This window comes from Aspergillus viridinutans (genome assembly GCF_018404265.1).
Source record: "Aspergillus viridinutans IFM 47045 DNA, scaffold_10, whole genome shotgun sequence".
Taxonomy (NCBI): domain Eukaryota; kingdom Fungi; phylum Ascomycota; class Eurotiomycetes; order Eurotiales; family Aspergillaceae; genus Aspergillus; species Aspergillus viridinutans.
In genome coordinates this window covers 605,091-627,012 of record NW_025091226.1, presented here as the reverse complement: position 1 = coordinate 627,012, position 21,922 = coordinate 605,091, and the positions used below count along the sequence as shown (strand labels likewise).

The 21,922-nt window shown below is 49.2% G+C and overlaps 7 protein-coding genes across 7 annotated transcripts; 3 read left to right on the top strand and 4 right to left on the bottom strand.

The window, feature by feature from the left end:
- Positions 1-237: 237 nt before the first annotated feature.
- Positions 238-1,554, bottom strand: Aspvir_001898 (uncharacterized protein; the record flags this gene model as incomplete). Its single annotated transcript, XM_043273504.1, has 2 exons — positions 238-1,390; positions 1,472-1,554. The coding sequence occupies 2 exons, from the start codon at positions 1,552-1,554 to the stop codon at positions 238-240; spliced, it is 1,236 nt and encodes a 411-aa protein (XP_043129439.1).
- Positions 1,555-2,059: 505 nt separating this feature from the next.
- On the bottom strand, positions 2,060-3,444 carry Aspvir_001897 (histidine phosphatase family protein; the record flags this gene model as incomplete). The annotated part of the gene is made up of 3 exons (XM_043273503.1): positions 2,060-2,456; positions 2,552-3,314; positions 3,399-3,444. The coding sequence occupies 3 exons, from the start codon at positions 3,442-3,444 to the stop codon at positions 2,060-2,062; spliced, it is 1,206 nt and encodes a 401-aa protein (XP_043129438.1).
- A 1,153-nt stretch (positions 3,445-4,597) lies between these two features.
- Aspvir_001896 (lactate 2-monooxygenase) lies at positions 4,598-6,030 on the top strand (the record flags this gene model as incomplete). The annotated part of the gene is made up of 4 exons (XM_043273502.1): positions 4,598-4,806; positions 4,893-4,914; positions 4,977-5,619; positions 5,693-6,030. The coding sequence occupies 4 exons, from the start codon at positions 4,598-4,600 to the stop codon at positions 6,028-6,030; spliced, it is 1,212 nt and encodes a 403-aa protein (XP_043129437.1).
- Positions 6,031-6,596: 566 nt separating this feature from the next.
- On the top strand, positions 6,597-10,266 carry Aspvir_001895 (lipase family protein; the record flags this gene model as incomplete). Its single annotated transcript, XM_043273501.1, has 2 exons — positions 6,597-6,959; positions 7,018-10,266. 2 exons carry the CDS (start codon positions 6,597-6,599, stop codon positions 10,264-10,266), a joined length of 3,612 nt encoding a protein of 1,203 aa, XP_043129436.1.
- Positions 10,267-10,901: 635 nt separating this feature from the next.
- Aspvir_001894 (uncharacterized protein) lies at positions 10,902-11,266 on the bottom strand (the record flags this gene model as incomplete). Its single annotated transcript, XM_043273500.1, has 2 exons — positions 10,902-11,087; positions 11,153-11,266. 2 exons carry the CDS (start codon positions 11,264-11,266, stop codon positions 10,902-10,904), a joined length of 300 nt encoding a protein of 99 aa, XP_043129435.1.
- Positions 11,267-11,529: 263 nt separating this feature from the next.
- Aspvir_001893 (DNA repair ATPase SMC5) lies at positions 11,530-15,415 on the top strand (the record flags this gene model as incomplete). The annotated part of the gene is made up of 6 exons (XM_043273499.1): positions 11,530-12,009; positions 12,075-12,986; positions 13,036-13,926; positions 13,981-14,053; positions 14,119-14,246; positions 14,318-15,415. 6 exons carry the CDS (start codon positions 11,530-11,532, stop codon positions 15,413-15,415), a joined length of 3,582 nt encoding a protein of 1,193 aa, XP_043129434.1.
- Positions 15,416-16,281: 866 nt separating this feature from the next.
- Positions 16,282-17,362, bottom strand: Aspvir_001892 (uncharacterized protein; the record flags this gene model as incomplete). Its single annotated transcript, XM_043273498.1, has 2 exons — positions 16,282-17,027; positions 17,092-17,362. 2 exons carry the CDS (start codon positions 17,360-17,362, stop codon positions 16,282-16,284), a joined length of 1,017 nt encoding a protein of 338 aa, XP_043129433.1.
- Between the last annotated feature and the right edge of the window lie 4,560 nt (positions 17,363-21,922).

The window sequence follows — 21,922 nt, the reverse complement described above, 5'->3', positions numbered from 1 at the left end:
GCAAATGAAGCCTGGAAAGTGATGCAAAAGTGTTATCATACATAGGCAGGGTATCCGAGGACTGGTAGACATGACACCCCGTTCTTGAATCTCGTTCAAGTCGTCAGAGAAGAGGAGCTGCATCAGAGTATAGCTGGGCTTCTTTGAAGTCGAGCCACTCTGTCAGATGGATTTCAGTTTCAGACTCGGGAGTGAGATGAATGATGTGGATGGCGGCAGCAGCAAATGGGAAGGATATCACGATTCCTCCTTAAGCCCACAAATGTCGGTCCCTAGAACCATGTCCACCATGTACCAGAAGCGCCAATAAGCGTTAGATTTATCATAATCGAAAGTTCCATCTTCACGAAGCTGGGGTCCATCTCCAACAATATCGCCAGTAAACCAACTGAGGATAGGGATCGATCGTAGTACACGCTCTGTCACGGTTGGCTGCGGCGGAAGCGCTTCTGCAATAGGCCGTAATTTGGTTCGACGAACTGTGGGGATATGTGTCATGAACTCAGACTCTGGTTTTGGCTCCTTGGAAACATTGCGTTGTTGAAGGGCAGACGGTTGCTCGACTCCCGTGGCGGTGGCAGAGCTTGCAGTGCTTGTCGACATTTGTGATTCCTCTTCTTCTTGTAATTCGGCTACACCTGATAGGTTGTTCATGGCAAACGATCGCGGTAATGTGGCTGCACGATCTTTATCCTGCGTCTGGAGAAATGTAGTTGAATGCGACGTGGTCAAGGTGCGCGGTGCTTTCGACTTGAACTGGGCGGCTTTTGACGAGTCTACAGGGATCGGTGCATCCTCTGCAGGTCCTGAGCCATGATACAGTTCACAGAATACCAGATGCCCATCGATCTCCTGGGGAGAGTAGAAGCATGCGCGATCCGCAGCGATCGTCGAGTCAAACGTCACCTTAATCCAGTGGAAACCTCCAGCATAGCGTTTCGATTTCCGGTTCGCATCCGCAGACAGATTGGGCCGAATGACCACGTCGCCACCACTAAGCAGTTGTGCGAAGCCACTCGCCGAGTTAGGATCGCTACGAGGATAGTCCTCACAGATCAAGCCTCGAGAGATCTTCTCGTACTTATCGATGACCTTCCACTCGCCATCCTTGCTCCTGTAACCGTAAAGTATGCACTCGGTGGCGATCTTCTCGGTCTGTTTTCGCGGGTTGTCAAGGCTGGAGGACGACGAGGACTTGGGCAGGGTATTGCGACTCTTCTCCTCCTCTTGTTGCTGAGCGAACAGCCGCCCGAACTCTGCTACATTGGGGTTTTCGCGCTTGGCTGGCGTTCCAGTACGTGTACGTGAACGAGCTTGCTCGTAGCGAGCATTTCTTCTCTTGCCAAAGGGACCGCTTTCTTCAGGTGGTCGTCGTGGGTTGCGAGCTTCACTGTTAGAATCAGAGGTCATGTTAGTTACCTAATCCCCAAATTGTGGGAGAATAATAAGTCTAGTAAATGATAAACCTCACTCTTTGTACACATAGCCCCAAGGCAAAAGATTCCCCTTGTCATCTTTAGCGCGCTCCTCCGGAGGCACAAAATGGTACTCCATGGCGACGGGCGGCGGAGGCGGCGCAAAGCTCTATTGATGAACAAAGAAAGATGTTGGTTTTAGGGTGGCGATCCCGGGGGTGTAGAAGGATAAGGGCCTAAGAGAAGCAGAGTCCTGTCCCTGGCTGGGTATTTGTACGTTGTCTGTAGCAACACAAGCAGATTTTCATTGAGATGGATGGAGCTCTATCAAATATTTGGTTCTTGCAATAAACAGTGCGTTAGCCCGGATACGGTCACGTGATAGTCTCCAAGTACATCTACGAAGTATGAAAGGTTCAACTCTTATTATTCACCACTCAATTTGAGCTCCTCAATATACTCAATATACAGTCTCATAGGAGACTATTCGGCGGATACTGACTCAAGCTGAATAGCTGAATATAGGTGACCATCTCTCAAAAGTGTTCATGTATATGCCGCACTCTCACGAGGCTCCAACAGATCTACATAACTAAATTGATTTTTAAGTATTCGATATTGCAACCTGACTTTCTATAAATGCTCTAGTCTTGCCTCAAGAACGTAATGTGTCCAACATCGCCTTCCAGTCCACATACATCCCCAAACTCACCTACTTCCCGTCTCCGTCGCTGTACGTAATCGACGAGTTCCTCTAATGGGCAAGAAAATCCTGGTCCTGACTTGCAGTATGGTAAAGGCGTAGGTCTGTCATTGACGATGACTCGTAGGAATATTTCGTCCGGAGAATCCCGATTATTCGTGATTGATGACGGGCATGCCATTCGTTCGATGGCAATTCTGCCTCCCATAGGCATCACCGATGAAGTACGCCAGGTACGGTCCTCGGCAACATGTGTGACTGGCAAGTAAGGGTCGTATTTTGAGTCTTGTAAGATTTCCAGAGCAGTGAGGAAAGGCGCTATATCTCCGTCATGAACACTACAGGCGAAAGTTAGTATAGTGACTTTGTCTAAAATGAGAATTTTGGCGTCCGGAGAATCACGGGTATATTCAACACCGTCAGGGCTACTGACAAGCTGAAAAACGTGGTGCCAGCCTCAGGGCCAGCGCGCAGTAGGGCAGTCGTGGCATTGAGCCAGAGCCAACCCATCGCACCGGCATATGGATTACCAGGTCCCGCACGATAGTAATGAATCACGTCGCGGGCGTACGCGAAATATTCCCACTCCTTTTGAGTGAAAACACTGCACCAGGGACTGGATCCTCGTACAAGAGTCTCAAACCCGCACATCTCCTGCATGCTCCAGACCTCCAGGTTAGTCAACGGCCCGATTTCCTCGTTCTGTTCCTTGAGGGTGAGCCGTGCTGCTATATCGGGAATATACGTATTCTGGAAACGCGCCAGCATAGTGTAGCCGTTGTTATGACCGTTGTCGGCATCTTCAATATACCTTAGGCATGTATCCCCCGGCGTGAGGGTATCCGCGTGTCGGTCGAATGTCTCAGGGATAACTTCCAGAACAGCTTTACCGGTCTTCTCCCAGTCCAGACCGAAAAGACCAGACGCAAAATACGCTGCTGTGTCAATGACGCGCTGTGAGTCGCTTGCCCAGATCCGCGTCCTCCGGCCAGGCTGTAGTAGATGCTCATATCGGGTTAGGAAGCGAACACCCGTCATGAAAGCTTGCAGGGTGCCTGCGTACGGGCCCGTTCTGGTCAGTTGGTCAAAGTCCTTCCATGGTTCATCGGTAAAGTAGGTCCAGTTGTTCAGGAACGATAATGAGCCGTTCAGAACGACATTCGCGTCTCTAAATCTGTTGAGAAGTGAGAGATGGCCTGCAGTCATCGACGGTTAGATTCATCCTTGCTTACATTGACGCTCTCTCAACGACATTAGCATCATTGACAAGATTGACATACGAGCTCCGGCATTTTTTGTCGGATATCGCTCTGCGTGGCGCGACATCTGAGGATCGATTAGAAGTCTGGAGCCAGGACCACGCAGAAGAAACCAAAAATCGGAAGAGACTATACCATATGGACCTGGTTTACGGCACATCCCTCTGGCGGATTAATACTTTGCGACTCGGCGTGTCCATCGAGTTTCTCAACCCAAGGTCCATATCCACCGAGATGATAGAAAAGATTCCAGTCTCTGTGTGAGTCCTTAGAGCCACCGGAAGTAGATGGATGGATCCAAGTATTCCAACTTGGGTAGTATGATGACTGGGAGATAAACAAGGTGTTCCTGTGACAGATGAGCAGTGAACCATGGCTGTGGTAGAGGATGCTCGCGATGGCGGCTACAAAGGAAAAAATTATCGTCCACAATGGACGAACATCAAACATATTATTTGGCAGGTAACCTCTGGGAAATGTGAGGCATCAGAAGCCGGATAGAATCTCATTGCACGAATTAATTGAGGAGCTCCCATCCAACGAGCTGGTCGAGGAGTTTATTCAAGACACAAACACTCATCAAACTGAAACTGAAGACCACTCAGGACCCAAACCCTCCTTTTGGGTTAAAGTTGCAACTGATCCAATCCCACTGTGGCTTAAATGACATCAATCCTAAGGCCAGATACTATTATCCAGACTCGGAGGTGAGTTTGGTAACAGCCTTAAATGGCTTCAGTCACAGTATCAGAGCATCTACTATTGTATGATCTTCGCACAATGGGCCCTTAATCACACTGAAGTATTGGAAGTATTAGAAAGCCAGGTTCTGCAGAGGTGGGGTCAGATAGCGTTCGTGGACTAAGCTGAGCATCGATATATTGATCAGCTAAGATATCATCCTTGGACATAGATATATCATTTTTTTACTGTCAATAGAGGTAGTCGCATCCAAGATGCTTAATTTTCAAGCCTAGCGCTCAACCAAAGAACCAGAGCCAAGGGATGGTAATGAGGGAATAATGCCTCAGGCAGACGCTCTCCGCACATCCAAGCCGAGGCATAATTACGCTTATGTGGGGGTAACTAAGCGATGTCTTGACAATCATGTCATATAGAAGCTTGATAGCAAGCAAGCTAGGTGTCTTTCACTGACCATTGCTTCACTCTTGTTTCCTACAGTCATATCAGAGTATTCTTGTACATCAATTGCGCCCAAAATGCCTGAGAACTACGGAGAGTTTCAGACGGAGATCTATGGCCGTGGAGCCATGATGGGCATCAGGCCCAATGTCACCACCGACCCTCGCCTGCTCGAAGAACAGGCTCGCAAGGCGTTAGGAGCACGATCATTCAACTATGTCGCTGGGGGAGCGGGCGAGAAAGCCACCATGGATGCCAATCGGTTGGCATTTCGTCAATGGAAGCTGTAAGCTTACACACTCTGTTACTTCTGATCATTTGCAGCGTAAACGGATCTGGGGACTAATGCGCAGAGACAATGGCCACTCGTAGAGTACCGAGGATGATGAAGCCGGTTCGTTTAATGCAGTAGCTACTGTGGATTCACCTGCCGGTAACTGATGATACACTTTCTAGATGGCTAACCAGGATTTGACCGTGAATCTCTTTGGCCAGAAGTATCCAGCCCCCATCCTCATGGCCCCAGTCGGGGTTCAAAGCCTCTTCCATGAGGACAAGGAGACGGGTCTTGCTGAAGTATGTGCTGAGGTCGGAGTACCATACATCCTCAGTACAGCCAGTAGCAGCACTATTGAAGAAGTTGCCGAGGCGAACGGAGATGGGAAAAGATGGTACCAGCTCTACTGGCCCCAGGACGACGAAGTGACTATGTCATTGCTGAAGCGTGCGAAAGAGAACGGATTCTCTGTCCTTGTGGTTACACTAGACACTTGGTCCCTTGCATGGCGACCTGCAGATCTAGACAACGCCTATGTACCGTTCATTAAAGGCGTCGGCAATCAGATTGGCTTCAGTGATCCAGTCTTTCGCGCCAAGTTCGAGAAGGAATCGGGCTCCAAGGTCGAAGAGGACATCGTCGGGGCATCCCGGGCATGGATCGGGGACGTTTTCTCGGGCAGACCTCACACCTGGGAAAAAATTGCTTTCCTGAGGAAGAATTGGGACGGTCCAATCGTCCTCAAAGGCATTCAACATGTGGAAGACGCACAGCTTGCCCTGAAAGCTGGTTGCGATGGCATCATTGTTTCCAATCATGGCGGTGAGTTGAACCATTCCAAAAGAAGAAGCGAAGGCCATGACAAGCTCACTTTATTCGGTCTGACAATGCACAGGACGGCAAGTCGATGGCGCTATCGGCTCACTGGACGTGCTCCCTGAGATTGTGGACACAGTAGGTGACAAGATGACCGTTCTGTTTGATTCCGGCATTCGGACCGGCGCAGACATCACCAAAGCACTCTGTCTAGGGGCCAAAGCAGTTCTAGTAAGCCGTCCAGTAATCTACGGGCTGGCCGTAGACGGAAAACAAGGAGCAAAGCAGGTGATGAGATCGCTACTCGCTGAATTGTGGCAAACTATGGGCCTGGCTGGTATCTGCGGGATTTCCGAATGCAACCGGGATAAAGTCAGGAAAATTCAGTATCCCGGGGACCTGAAGGCAATGATGTGATACCGGGAAGGGCCTCGAGTTTGTAGATATTGAATATGCACATGTCGTGGACATCGTTCGAGACATTGCACACACAGAACACTTTCATCTTAATTCTAGTGTTAGAGCGAAATGAATTCCCGCTCGCGGTTTCAGAAACTTCATCACATACACCATCAGATAGGGGTAAATTATAATGATGAACTGTCCATACCTGAATTTTGAGTAGATGGCCAGGCCAAGCAACACCTCCGACCCGCTCACTTGTTGGGAAAAAGACGGAATCACATGTCACCCGCCGGCGCATCTCAACGAATCAACCTCCAAACGCGAGGTAGTCTGGCTGGTGACTCGTGGGCTTGCCACCGATCTACCTCTGGTACGTGTTGGGCGATTTGTCTCCCAGGAACATGCTCTTCTGAATTCTGACGCAACTTCTGGGTATCTACCGACTTGGCAACATGCGTCCATGGGTCGTGTCAGCCCTGATTGATTGTCGCATTACGTCGCGACGCTGCCATGATCTCGACCCGCCTTTACAATAAATGAATGCACATTAGTCCCCTGTTTCTACCATATGGCTCGGAATGTCGCGTCTGCTCGGATTTGGATCATCTTTTGGCAAGCGGGTTGAAGCTGAAGGCGATATCGAGGAGGCGCTGAATTGTGATGGCGCAAGTCATGTGCCAGCTACTTCAGGGGCTACTCTACTCCCACGACCAGTTGCCTCTGCTTTGTCAATCTTGGCTCAATCGACCTCATTGTCTCTGAAATTGGGGAGCTTTTTCGGTGGCATTGCTATTGAAGGAGCGCGAGTCACGACGCTGACCGGATTGGAACTCAGTAGAGCAGTCATTGAAGGAATTCTTACAAGAGCCGGGCGGGATGTTGCTCTTCGAAGCAGTGGAGAGCGTGGGAAAGTGGAGGCGGAGTCGTTACTCGAACGAAGCGTATGCTGAATTATGCTTATTCCTTTCTACCCGTTCATCAAGCTGATATAGGATCCAGTTGGCCGCCCTGCACACCACAGTTACCTCCGCGTCGTTCTTTGCAGCCGCAACATTTCATTTCTCATCGACAACGCTTTCCTCTGCTTCACATGTGTCTCAGGCCCTTTTGTCTACGCTTGACGCAATACTCGGCTCGACCGAATCGTCACGAGCTATTGCGGCTATCATAACGCTTATTCGACGGGAGTTCAGAAGTCCCAATGCTGAAATAGGTACCGATAATATCGGTGTCGGCGACCTTCTCGTTGGAACTGTCGGCTTTGCGATGCTTCAAAGATGGGGCCGAAAAAGCACTGAGAGGCATATGCGCCTTAATGGCGGTCATGAGACTGTTTGGGATGTTGTGATATTAGACAATGGCGCAAGGGCCGACGTCATTGGCACTCATCCAATCGAGCCTGCAGGATATTCTCGGAGTGCGCTAGGATCTGCGACTAGACGATCGTCTTTCATATCGCCCGGCCATGAGGAGGAACGTTTCGATGCTGTGCCGCGGCCATCGAGTGTGGTCGAACACGTGGAGGTGCCCCAAATGTCGCTTCCAGCTAGCGATCAACAAGTCTCTGACGAAGATATTCGCCTACACATAATGAGGCAACTTCCACGGGGTTGTCGTGCGGCAATCAGATCAGATGTGGTCACTACAAGGACCATAACAGTCGATATTTATGATGATGACAATGCTGAGATTGCTGCTCCTCCGGGAATGATGATGATTGAGGAAAGATTTCACAATGACCGATCGGATGAAAACAGTGGTCTTCTTTCTACTATGCACCAACTACCCAAGCACACGGTTGTCTTCAGTACTGCTTTCAATAAAATACAAAATGCGGATGTCAGGCCGTCTCACAGGCCTGAGACCTCCAATGCGCGAGGACTCGAGATTCCAACAGCTGCGAAAAGTCTTCCTGCGTTACCATCTACCTTGCCTGATATAAAAACGCAAACGGATAACAAAAATAATGATTCCCAGGCGCGGATCAGCAACAGCGAAGGGCTATCCAATGAGCAGCCTTCAACGACGGGACACGTACAGAGTCTTAAATATAACAAGCCTCATAGTCACGTCGCACCGGAATCGAGTTCAGAACGTTGCTTTTCGACAGGAACAGCACGGGATGCCAAGTCGGGCGGTGCAAAAAAATCTCGTGAAGTTTCCAGCAGTGGTTCTGTGAACGAACCAAGCACAGGGTCTAAAGGTGCCTTCGGGAAAGGGTCGCTGACAAGGTTGGCGCAGAAGGTAAAACCAGCTAGTGTCGAGAGAGACGAGGCTGGCAAACGAGCAACACAACGATCTTCTCTAGATAAGGCTCAGAGGGTCTCGAAGAATGCGACGCAGCGTAACAAGATGCAGAAAGGGCTCCTTGCTGACAAGAAATCCACCCACCATGACATGTCCACAACGCCAACCGTCGCGGAAAGAGCAATTAAGACGACAGGATCTCACACGGACAGAACATTGTCGCCAGTCGCGAACAGAGGAGTGCCGAGATCACCCCTATATGACCCACGGTTGCGAACTTCTCCCAGTCAGACACGTCGAGTGAAAACGCCGAACAAGCCCCAAAGTGATGCGCCGCTTGATTATTTCTCTGTTCATGAATCGAACCAGGAGTCTTTCATCACCCAATCAGACTCATACTCCTTCCGATCCGCAGGTACACGACCAAACTCACCAGCCGCTACACGAACCCATGTGCGAAGTAGCAGCTCCTTATCATTGACGCGATCCGAGACAGACATGGCTTTATCTCTAGGTGCAGATGGCCGCCCAACGTCGTCAGGTTGGCAGCAGAGGACTACCTCGTTCGCACCGAGTATATACTCCTTAGCAACAGCGGGCTCGGAGACGTCACTCATACTTGCTCATCGTGCACGAAAGAGCGCATACGACGATATAGACACTATCAGGTCGCTAACCCGTGACGGCATAATCCCTGGTATATTCCCAGAGCAACATTTTGTACAGAACATCAGACGCTTTTGCCGATTCTCCTCGGCCTCATATGGATCGAACGCCTTGAAAGTGATGGGTGTGACGAGACCAGCCCAAGCTATTCCTGACTGGGAAACTGACAGCCAGGAACACTCTGATTTCTCGGTCCACACGGGACTGCCGGCGTCAACAATCCTCTTGTCATCTTTCGTTGATCCGGCGGGAGGAACCAATGCTGCCGGGGAGACTGACAGCGGTTTTCCTTTGGTTCATTATGTATGCCTGGACCATGCTTCAAAAGCTGTTGTTCTGACTCTCAGAGGAACGTGGGGATTTGAAGACGTTCTCACAGATATGACTTGCGACTATGATGACCTCGTATGGCAAGGCAGAAGCTGGAAAGTTCACAAGGGTATGCATGCTTCGGCAAGGCGCCTTCTAATGGGAGGCGGCGGAAGAGTTATGATCACCATCAGGGTCGCCCTTGAAGAGTTCCCAGACTACGGCGTAGTATTGTGCGGCCATTCCTTAGGGGGTGGCGTTGCCGCACTTCTAGCCACTATGATTTCGGTACCCAACAGCGAACAATTTGGAACCTCGTTCGTAACCGCTACGCCTTGGTCTGCCGCACGGCGGATGCTCCAGGGAAACAATGACGATGAAGCTGAAGAGAGCCGCCTTCCCTTCTATCTCCCAACTGGACGTCCAATCCATGTCTACGCGTACGGTCCCCCGTCTACTATGTCCCCATTTCTACGCCGTGCAACTCGTGGCTTAATAACGACGATCGTCAACGGCCAAGATGTGGTACCAAGCCTTTCATTAGGCATCTTGCACGATATGCACACTGTATCTGTCGCGTTCAAGAGCGACACTTCTGGGACTAAGTCACATGTGCGATACCGAGTTTGGGAAGGTCTAAGGCAAAGCATTGTTAACAAATTTTATGTCAATGAAGCGCCCATGCTTCTGCACGCTGGCGAAGGCGTTGGGGAAGACGCCTGGGCGTGGAAAACATTAAAGGCGCTTCGAGAAGAGATGTGTGCCCCCAAGCTCCTGCCTCCTGGAGAGGTCTTCGTGGTAGAGACGATGCGTGTTCTTCAACGTGATGCCTTTACGTCTGACTCTGGCGGGGACGGGTACCCAATGCTTGGTCGGCCTGCAACGAGGGTACAGTTGAAGTTTATCCGAGATGTCGAGTCTCTTTTCGGAGAGTTGAGATTTGGGTCAGGAATGTTCAGCGATCACAACCCAGCAAGATATGAGGCCAGTCTGGCGGCGCTTGCGCAAAGTATCCTTGACGATTGATACGCTTACCAACTGATGAAGTGGGAGCATATTTCTGATGATTATTTTGCTGTTTTCATGGTTTCCGGGATGTCACTCGTTGATAAAAGACCACGATATTCGGTGTTATGTATAGATTGGCTTTGACTCCATACCCCTGATATACCCCATTTCATAGCTCCAGATTTGAATTGATATGTTCTTGACCTTGCCAAAACTCATATAGAATTTTCCATGCACACTGGCTCCCCTGTCTGTGAGCGTGGATCATAGGCTTTACCACTAAATCGTCTCCTTGGCGGGGGCGAGGGACATCCAAACGTATACCTCGCGAGACTATAGCTTGTACCTGCCGAAGTACTCAGTCCTGGCTTCAAACGACCCCGTTCTCGAGCAGCCTCTCTTCATTCTCTTAATAAAAGCCATTGCATCACAGGCTGAACGGCGCCGAAGTTCAGCTAAAGCCGATCTTAGCATAGCCGAAATACTGCTGTGAACCTTTCCGGTAGCTTGGCTGCATAGCCCTGATCGATCAGCCATCGGCGGCTGGGTTGGACCCGAGCAGCAGCTGAGCCAGCAATATGCTGCTGAACAGATAGCAACCAAGAAAGGAAGACCATGGTCAACTTAGTCCTAATATGTCACAAAGTATCGTTTCACCGCCCATTATGGGGCGTCTCCTTTTTCTCGCCGAGGCCCTTCTGCGCCCTCTCTTGAATTCTTTTCTCAAGGTCATCGATTTGTCTCTCGACAAGTCCCTTCTTAGACGTCAAGTTCTGTCGCATGGCCCGTAGTGACGCAATTCGTTCGTCAACTGTAGCTTCTCGAGATTTCTGGACCGTCTATTCCACGCAGAACGAGTCTGTCAGATCGACATACTCTTTTGCCACGGGTTGAGAGATCATACCTGAGTAACCTCTTGTTTGGTCTTGACGCTGGCGCCGTAAAGAGTTCCTGTTATGGTAATTGACGTGACGGCAGCAGCTAAGACAAGCTTCGGTACATTTTTAGGAGCAGGCATATTGACAGTTATTCTTGTTCTATTTGTGACGATCTCTAACACAGCATGATGTTGATGCAGTGATCTGCAATGAGAGAACATTTGTAGAATTGCCTCTCTCTACCGCCTGACCAATGGGGGAATAGATTGATTAGCCCCAGCGGGAGTCGCGTCGCGTCATCCGCGCAGGAACCCCAAAACGATCTGTATCGGAAAGTTGTAAGAGACAACGACCTTCTGTCAAATGCGCCTATGGATGCAGAGCCTCGCGCATTTCTGTCAATATGCCGTCCCTGAGCACGGTTCCCCGCCGTCGGCAGCGGTCGGAAGAGAATGAAGACGATGATGAAACGTCGACCAACTCATCAAGGGACCCCACGCCTGTGTCAAGAAATTCAATCAACGGCAAGCGACGTCGGCTAGTTCCGGTCCAGGATGGCGCAGATGAGGGAGATGATGACGGTGGAATTTCTAGCGAAGGCAGCGATGAAGGCACGGAGCAAGACACTCCTGAGCTTACGCAGGCTGATCCCAGACCTGCACAACCCTCCAATTCGCAAACGAGGTCTTTAGCCAATCGTGAGGTGGATGAGGATGGCTACAAGCCCGGTGCTATTGTACGCATTAAAGTCACCGATTTCGTCACCTACACTTCTGCCGAGTTCTTCCCTGGGCCGAAACTCAACATGGTGATTGGGCCGAATGGAACAGGAAAAAGCACCCTTGTCTGCGCAATTTGTCTAGGCTTGGGATGGGGGCCGCAGGTACGAGCATGTTCATCTTGAGACATTACAACATCGTTGCTAACAGGTTCCTCGCCGATCCATAGCATTTAGGACGAGCGAAAGATCCGGGTGAGTTCGTCAAACACGGTTGCAGAGAGGCCAGCATTGAGATTGAACTGGCTAAGGGGCCAGGACTCCGTAAGAATCCGGTTATCGGTCGAACAATCAAACGCGAAGGCAATAAGAGCTCGTTTACAATAAACGGAAAGCAGGCTTCTCTCGCACAGGTTAAAAAATTCGCTCAGTCCTTCGCCATTCAGATCGACAACTTGTGCCAATTCTTACCGCAAGACAAAGTCAGCGAGTTTGCTGCGCTGACCCCTGTGGAACTGCTTAATTCAACGCAGAGGGCCGCTGCTGGACCAGAGATGATCGAGTGGCATGAGAGTCTGAAGAAGCTTCGAGCTGAACAAAAGAAGTTGCAGTTAGATAACCAGAGTGACAAAGATTTGCTAGCAAATCTCGAAAACAGACAGGAGATGCAGCGAGTTGACGTTGAGCGGATGCGGCAACGGGCCCAGATCAAGAGGAAAATCGAGATGTTAGAGCAACTCCGTCCAGTTATTCAATACAGAGAGGCCCGCAACGAGTTGAAGCAGAAGAAGATCAATGAAAGAAGACTCCGAAAAGAGCTCGAGGATTTGGAGGCTGAACTAGAACCTGCACTGAGAGCGGTCAACGCAAAGCAGCAATATTGCTCGCAGCTGGATGAAGTGGTCAAGTACAAGAAGCGATGCTTTGAGCAGGCAGACCGCGACACCATAGAGATCGTGAAGAAAATTGAACAATTTGACGATGCGCTGAAGGATCTCAACAACCAGATTGAGGCTGAGAAAAAGAGTGGCCAGAGCTACAGGCAGGAAGCGACCAAGATCCAGCAGGCAATCAACAGGCTCAATCGCGAGCTCAATGACGAACCGGCCGAGCTTGATATCGGCTGGTATAATGAGAGGATTGTGGGTGCGCTTAGAGCGTGATCAGAACGCATGCTGACTGTCTCCGCAGAAAGAAAAGCGTCTGGCAACCAGAGAGCTTGAGGGAAAAGCGACTGAAATCCAGCAAGCTCGACTGCCGCTTGTTGAAGAGCTCAAGTCGAAGAACGATCAGATCAGACGAGCAGAGCAACAGTTGCACAGTCTCGCCTCCCAATCTGGGCAGCAAGAAGCCAAGCTCCGTGGAGCGTCACAGCATTCGTATCAAGCTTACAAGTGGTTGCAAGACAATCAGGATAAGTTTGAGAAGGAAGTTTTCGGACCGCCAGTCGTCACCTGCTCGGTCAAAGACCCCAAGTATGCTAACGCGATTGAGTCGTTATTACAGCGCACAGATTTTACTGCCTTCACCACGCAGACTCGAAATGACTTCCGGACCCTGCAAAAAGCCCTGATCACCGAAATGAGGCTTCATGACATTAGTATCAGGACTTCAACGACACCTCTAGAAAGTTTTCGCCCACCCGTCTCGGACGAAGAGCTAAGGTCGTTGGGTTTTGACGGTTGGGCGAAGGACTTTCTCAGCGGTCCCGAGCCTGTGCTTGCCGTTCTATGCAGCGAAAACCGATTGCATCAGACCCCTATAAACTTACAGGGAATCTCGGACGAAACATTCGCCAGATTGGAAAATGGTTCGATAAGCTCCTGGGTAGCTGGAAAGCAAAACTACCAGATTGTCCGGCGACGGGAGTATGGCCCTAGTGCGGTTTCGACCCGTGTGAGACAGGTTAGACCGGCGCAGATCTGGACCTCGCAAGCAGTGGATGTTGTAGCGAAGCAAGAGGTTGAGCGGAAAATCCTCGCCCTGAAGGACGAAGTAAGTCAAGTAAAAGAAAAGATGGAATCAGAGCGGAGCAGACTCCACAGAATGGGTGAAGAGAAGAAGGAACTAGATCGCGAGAGGGTAAGTCAACGGCAGTCCTAGAACTCTTACTTTTGGCTCACTCTTTCCACCCAGGCTACACTTGAAAAAGAGAAAGCCGAGAAACAGACAGCACTCATCAACTATAAGGCTATTCCTGAAAGGATTCGTAAGTCGTCTGATCTGTCTATTATCTGGTCTATCGACCGTTCTCGTCTGACATCGCGAAAATAGGTCAGCAAGAAGCGAAGAAGAAAGATATCGAGAGACTCTTTGCGGAGATGAGAGTCAGAGTCCTTGAAATTCGCGGTCGCCAAGATCAGATTTCAATACAGAAGGCCAAGGCCAATCTTGAATATGCGGTACGATGGACCTTTGACGATTTACCAATTCGTCATTCCCATGCATTCTTAGAGACTGACAGTACGCGCAGGATGCTGTTGAGAACCTTCGCAGGCTACAGGAGGAAGTTGCTCAACTTAGCATACGTCTTATTGAGGGCCTTTCGGATTGCACGACGTTAAGAGAACGCAGTCAACATCACAAGACGAGGCTAGATGAGAAGCATTCCGAGGTGAAAGCGGCACATGAAGATGTTAAAGCTCAAGCTGAAGCTGTGGGGAAAATGGTCGATCCAGCAAACAGGGCGGTACGGGTCGTCAACGAGCAAGAGGACTTGCGTGAATTCATGCCCACACTGGTTGAGCATACTTTGGAACAGCTTGAAGCGGACATCGATTCAGAAAGAGCACATCTAGAGCTTGTGCAAGGAGGCAACGCGAACGTGATTAAGGAGTTTGAGGAACGCGAAAAGCAGATCGAGAAATTGCGAGATAAAGTCTCCGAGTTTCAGAATCAGCTTTCGGAGTATGACCATGCTATCAACGAAATTCGTGGTAAATGGGAGCCCAAATTAGAGGAACTTGTGAAGAGTATCAGCGACGCTTTCTCAGACTCCTTCGCTCGCATAGGATGTGCTGGTCAAGTCACCTTGGATAAGGCAGAGGACGAGGAAGGTCCTAATGGCGAGCCGGGAGGCAGCAATTTCGACCAGTGGTCAATCCAGATCCAAGTGAAATTTCGAGAGAACGAGAACTTATCCATACTTGATTCCCATCGACAGTCGGGTGGAGAGAGAGCCGTCAGCACCATTTTCTACCTGATGGCCCTCCAGTCGCTGTCGGCCTCTCCGTTCCGTGTCGTTGATGAGATCAACCAAGGTATGGACCCACGAAATGAACGCATGGTTCATGGACGTCTAGTCGATATCGCTTGCGCTCCAGCGCGCAATGGAGGTGGCGGCCAATACTTCCTCATCACTCCCAAACTTCTCAGCGGGTTGGTTTACAAACCAGGAATGAGAGTGCTCTGCATTTACAGTGGTGAGCATATGCCTGAGGATTACAACCTGCTCGATTTTGGCGGTGCCATCAAGCGCATGAGGGCATTGAATGCCAAGACGAAAGGCAAAGGAAGAGCTGTTGAGGGTGGCGCTCATAGGAGCAACGGCGATGTCGATGTCTACGGCTGATGGAGAATGTTGTGTTGTCTGATTTGTCCGTGATACCTCTTTCTTTTTCTGTTGCAATAATCTTTTTTTTATCTATGGCAATTGCCATCGAGGGTATTTAGGTTACGGCCTGCGGCCAGGGCAGGTGTCGAGTTTGGAGGTTAGTTGGCTGTACAGATATTTTTAAACATATTCAATGATTATAGAAGCTGCGGTCTATCTCTCAAGATGAGAGCTCTTCTTAGTTGGTCAAATTACAGACGACGTATGCATGAGATAGACGAGCGAGATTCAGAGTCATACCTTGGTCTATTTCTATACTGAGGAGTCTACCTTAGAATACCGAGGTGATTTCAAGGTACCAACCAGTCAGATGTACATAAAAGTTGTCATCTGTCTTCGAGGTCATGTCACGTCACATATCTCACAAAGGAAATGACTCAAGGAAAATAAAAATTGAACAAAGAGACGAGCCCTTCATTCAATGCCCAATGCTTCCCAGCCCGAATCCCCAGCGACGCCTGGCCTTTATCATCACAGAAATCGGTTGGAAAAAGGAAATATAATAAAAGTAAAAATGTACACAGAAGAAGAGAATTGCATGATCGTGTCAATCCCCGGACACCTAGCCACAAAGTAATTGTAACAAAACATGCGCACGCATAAGAGGGTATCATGAAAGAGCAGAGGCAGAGTAGATGGTCGCTGGTTGGGGTTGGTGGCGAGAAAAAGGGCGAGTAGTTTTGTTCCTCTTTTTTTTTAACTTTTTTCTCTTTTTTACTTTCTGCTTTTTGGGGGTTCCTCCATGACATTCGGTCATGATGGCTGTCTCGAAGAGGACAGCGGAGTTGAGGTGATTTTTTGATCATTGAAAGCGCAGTCGCAGTCTATTGGACCATGGCGGTAGCAACTGGGCGACCCGTATGGCAACCACGCTCGTGACGCTTCATATTGCTCCTTACGCTGAATGCCTTGCCGCAGCCGGCATGTGTGCAGCGGAAAGGCTTTTCGCCAGTGTGGCTGTGAGAGTGGATGCGCAGACTGGAAGGCCGCGAGAAGGCCTTGTGGCATGTACGGCAGATGTAGCGATCATGGTTCTGCTGGTAAGGCGTGGAACTGGACGGGGGGAAGTAGTGGTGATGTTGCCAGGCGGGGGTGACGGGAGAGATCATCTGTTGATGAGCCGGCGAGGGAAGAGATGCCGCGGATGTTGGAGGGAAGGTGCCTGCGTTTTGAAAGGTGTTTGCCGCAGGGTTTCTTTGGTAGTAAGCGGCAGCTGATGGTGTAGAGGGCTCGATGGGAGAGGAGTAGGATGACACGCTGGGAGCAGGGGAGGCATATGGAGCCCCGGCGGCATGCTGAACGGACCCTTGACTCGAGATGGAGGATCGATCCGTCGGACTAGGAAGCCCAATTGGCGCCTGGGAATACGTCTCGGTAGTTTTCATCACAGCACTGTTGCTGGTGGCAGAGACAGATGATGCTGAGGGAGAATGGCCATTACTGTGAAAGGCCGAACCAGGACGCAGTGGCGGCGTTGGTGGCATGGCGTGTGGTGTGATCGAGTCGTATGTCTGCGATAGAGGCCGGGGATCCAAATCCCTGTGCGCTGACAGACTGGTTCTTTGACGTTCTGCGATCTGCGAGTCAGTCATACTGGGCTTTGTGATCAGGTATTAGACTGCGAAAGATCATACTTGGTGCGTGTGCGGCGGCACCGTCTGCGTTCTCGAGCAGAATCGAGATGGAAGGAAGCGAGCACTTGGGCTGGTCTTCGGCTGGAGGGGACAGTGGTGGCTGAGGGGTACGAGAGTAGGATGTCGTATGTGATGGTACAGCAGAGAAGTAAGAGGCAGTATAGTGTTCGGAGAGGCGCTTGTATTGGCTTGACGGATTCTGAATCGATCTTGACCTGAAGGTCGGAACTGTACCCGATTCAGAAGGCGAGATGAGGCTTGCGACATCCATGGTGTTTGCGCGAAGGTATGAAGCGGTCGATATGATGGTAAGGTCCTCAATGGTATGCGCGGTGGAAGCTGAGAGTGAAGAAGAGGAGGAAAGATGGCTACGGTGGAACCATATATGAAGGTAGAGCGAGTCGTGAACTACTTGAAGCTCAGGGCCAATCCAGATTGTCTCTTCTTTAAGTGGGGAAGTGTCTGGGAACAGGGGGATAGAATGGGGTCTATACTTTATAGACGACGAGGAGATTTGCTGGATAAGGTGGGGGAGAAAGTCAAAGGCAAAATATAATTATAGCTTGGTACTTGGTACCAGATGATGATGCACCGTAATTCCGTCTACCAGGAGTGAGCGGAGGTCAAAATACAAGCACGATATGGACGAAGCCGAATGAGCAAATAGAGGAGACCACCAACATGAACCTGTTCCTTAATTATAATGATGGTAATTATGATGAAGATAATAGGAGCCAGTGCTATTATTTTACTTTCTTTTCTTTTTATTTTTCTTTTAATCTTGATCTTTTTTTAATTATCTTTTACTTCGGAATGGGTATTAGCAGGCGAAAATATGAAATAAAAAGTAAAAATGAAAAGAAAAATAAAAATAAAAACAAAAACAAAATAAAAGACTGATCCGCTACAGTGGGTTGTGTATTACTTGGTAATAGATGGTATCACCTAAGGACATTTAAAACATGTTTTTCCCGAGCCAGCAGGGCGGTAACATAAATATTTCCCTGTATTTTCGTTTCGGTCTGCCTCACCAGGGGAGCTGATACGTCCTTCCCAAAGCTTAATTAATGAGCACCAGGAGTCCGGATAAAAGGTGTGGTGGTAAGATTATTATTCATTTTTGCTTTTTCTCGCCCAATAATGCATACATTGCGACGTGGTCTCGTACCCGGGGTTAAACACTCTGTATGGCTAGTCCGCGGGTGGATAGACAGATGATGTGCGATTAGTTTGTATTGTTTTGGGTAGGCTCGACGAGAGCTAAAAAAACGTGCGCCTCCCGGCCCACTCTTACAGAGGCCGCCGTACCCCGGCTAGTTTGGGGACGTTCATTGGATTGTTCCAGCTTGCGATTTCACCTCCAACGGGGTCTTAGCTTTGCGTCAAAGTGCGACTTGACTGTATGCTCTGATCAACCTCCTGCATGCTGGAAATCTCCACGTCGTGCTGTCCAAGTCATAAGAGACTTGATCGAGGGAAACTGTTATAAACATTCCTGCTTCTTCTGAAGCAGTCACTCGTAGGCCTGACATTCACGACCTTGATCACCCTGGCGTACGTAGTCCGTACCGGGTTGTGTATTTGGAGCTCGGCTACAGAAGGTCTGGTCTTAGTGCAGATCCAAGGATACTCCAGCCTCAGTCAACTTACTGAGATTCAAATCATCGATCATCATTTTACTTTGGGGGTAAATCATGGCAAATCCTAGGTACTCCTATGCGCGAGACTAGAACAGTAAACGGTACACGGCCCATCCAAGTTACGTATTGCCGCCATCAGACTGGAATGGACTCGCTAGGCGATCCCTCCAAGTGGATCCTGGAGACAGAATATTCTACCTGTCACAACGATCCCATGCCCCATAAACGGTTGATCGTTGCCGCACGATCACGCGTTGGCAGTTTGCTGAGAGCATTGATCTCATGGCCCAATTTCCAATCATAAAAACCGATAAATCATCATCGTAATCGACTGTAGATCCTTTTGTCTGGGCGGTCGACGGACATGCTCCAGTCGTGAAGATACCAGCCGTGTTGGGATTAGCCTTCGGGCTCGCCGTAGAGGTTACTGTTTCAGCATTCGAACTTTGGATTATGCTTTGATCACCAGTTTGATTATCCTCCCCATCCGCGAGTTTAGCTGGTTGTCAACCTAATACTTCTTGATTTATTTTGATCTAATATATCAATCAGGCCGTCCGAGAGAAGGAAACTGGAATGAGCAGACAAAGCAAAGCATAAAATGAACGGGGAAAAAGTAAAAGAAAATAAAAAAATAAAAATAAATTAAAAAGTACTGATATACCGAAGCGACAGGAGACATCTGTCCTAGTTGGGAAATATCTCCGTTCTGGATGCCACTATCAACCTGGATAGTCCCATCCCCAACCAAGTCCATGGGGGCGGATGACGGAGTTGCGGGCAAGCACGATGGGAGAACAAGGTCTAATCCAGAGATAGTCTAGCCCCAGCTACCCAGAAGGGAATTTCTGAACGATTTTCCTTCTCCTTTTCGCTTGGGGGCTAAAGACATAAGGACTTAAGTGTCTTGACGGAACCGGAGATTATCGTGGCGCTGGCAACCAACGAAAAACGAAAAACCCAGATGATCTCAAGCGGAATTTGGACGAGCGTCAATCTTGTTGTGCTACTAACCTGGACGAGGTGGGTCCGTGAGGTACCTTAGCTACGTAACTACGTATCTACCTCCGTATCCGAGAGCAGACTCGTATCACTTATTCTTTTTGCTTCTTTTTTCCAAGGGGGCCGAAAGGTGATGGCTCTATTCCTTCCGCACTGTCCAACAAAAGGAAAAAGAAAAGCGGAAGAAATGAGACATGACAGGACCAGAGACAGGCCACCTCCTTGACTGTTGCATCATTGATCGAACCTGAGGGGATATTGGCAGCCCTGATCGCCCATGCAGGGGAACCAGCTTTGATATGTCATACGCACAAACGTACGCCGTAACAGTTGTCATTCTCCTTAAGACGAGTCGTTACTGTAGACGCATGTCGGTACCATCTATGCTGACAGAAGAGCCGTATATCCTGGACTCAAAAGTTCCCCCGATCTGCTTCCCGTAAACAGATGCCGACCGATCAAAATGCAAGTCTAATCCAATTCCAAACACTGGTTAGCCACCGCCAGAGCGTCAGGTGCTTGCTCTTTGAAGGGAAAGTAATTTTTCTCGATCTGAGTTCGTTATTATGAAAAGATCATAATCGTCCATGGATCCAAAACAAAGACAGTAAGTAGTATATGGAGTGGTATGAGAGTTCTCTGGTCCATGTCTTGGCTCTACCGGTTCCATGTGCAGGAATGCCTCGGCCGACAACCAAGAAACCAACTACCCAAAAGGGTTATGGAGACGACTGGCCTTGTTACTAATAATTTAGCTGAAGATCATCACTGTTCTGGAACCAGATGATCTTCTGGGAGGATGGAGTACGGGTACGGAGAACTTGAGGATCATGGACTCTGGATGTACCAGACTACCAGTCTGCAGCAGCCCGAATGTTGCATGATTTCGTGTTCAAAGGTCAAAACTCATCGTCAGTGTTTTATGCAGTAGACTAATCTTCCGATTGTGTCCATGGAACTCCATTTACTGGTTGCTTGATCTGCCTTGTCACGTGTGAGGCTGTGGGATACCCCTGCACCCTTGTATGCAGCTCAGACAAATCCGGTTTATGTTCCCGTTGGTCCATAGCTGTGCTGTCAATCAGTCTGAGTCAGTGGCTATTACCGTACTCACTTGTAAGTAGTAGTAGAATTAGATATGGTATCCGTATGTCATTGAGGCATAATAATAATCCACGCAACTATTGGTTGTCTTGTACGACTCCCAGCTTCCATTATTGATTTCCCTGCTGAAGCCGAGGATCATCCGTCGGAAAGCGAAGGTCTCCTAGTTACCTGTCGTTTTGTGCTCCTCATAAAACACCTGCCAGATTTCCAGTTTGATATCCACATCCTCCGTTCCAACCCCTAATAGACAATCCGCTAGATCGTCTCATGGAATATCTAGAAGCCATACCTCCTCGGCCATCGAAACTAGTGTCTTCGGGGAATCATTTCCTTCTGGGAAACGATATTCTTCTCCCTTCGAGAATGTCTTGGATTCTAATCTATACTCTACAATAGACCTTAACTAGCGATCCTCGGCCGGAGATTGTCTCAGCACCACATAGCTAGTACCTAAGGTCCTATGCTGGAGTAAATTGGAAGTTTGATCGTTTCGTTCCATAAAACCTTCTATCCCTGATCCTTGGTATTCCATAGAGATCTCCATAGTCTAGCCTGTCTAGCCTGACTAGGCCTTTGTTACACTACCCAAGAGAGTCAGGCGATTCATGGACTCAGAATTGCATAACCTGGCGAGACCTCAATCAAGTGACTGGAGCTCATAGCTACCACAACAAAAATAAAAGCTCTGGTACATGGTCGCGTGAATGTTAGGAGTTGGCGAAACCACCCTGCATAATGTATTCACGACACATCCATACCGTGTACTACTGTGTCTGGACCGACTTTACTCCGACCTTCGTTCAAAAACTTCCAGAACGTAATGGGCAAATCGAAAGAGCTATCGCAATAATCTCATATTCGATCTCTTCATGGAGACGGGTTTGAACAACTCAGTAGGGCTTCGCTTCGCGATCCGATGGGGATAGGTACCTGACTAGGAGCTCGATGATTATTGGTCTGGTTCCAGAATACGAGCATCCAGGTCAGGATTCTGTAGTCTGTACCTCTGGATACCGATTCTCTTCTTGTACGGTTACACCTAAGTATTACCTCATAGTGATACAAAGACTTGCAATTAGTGT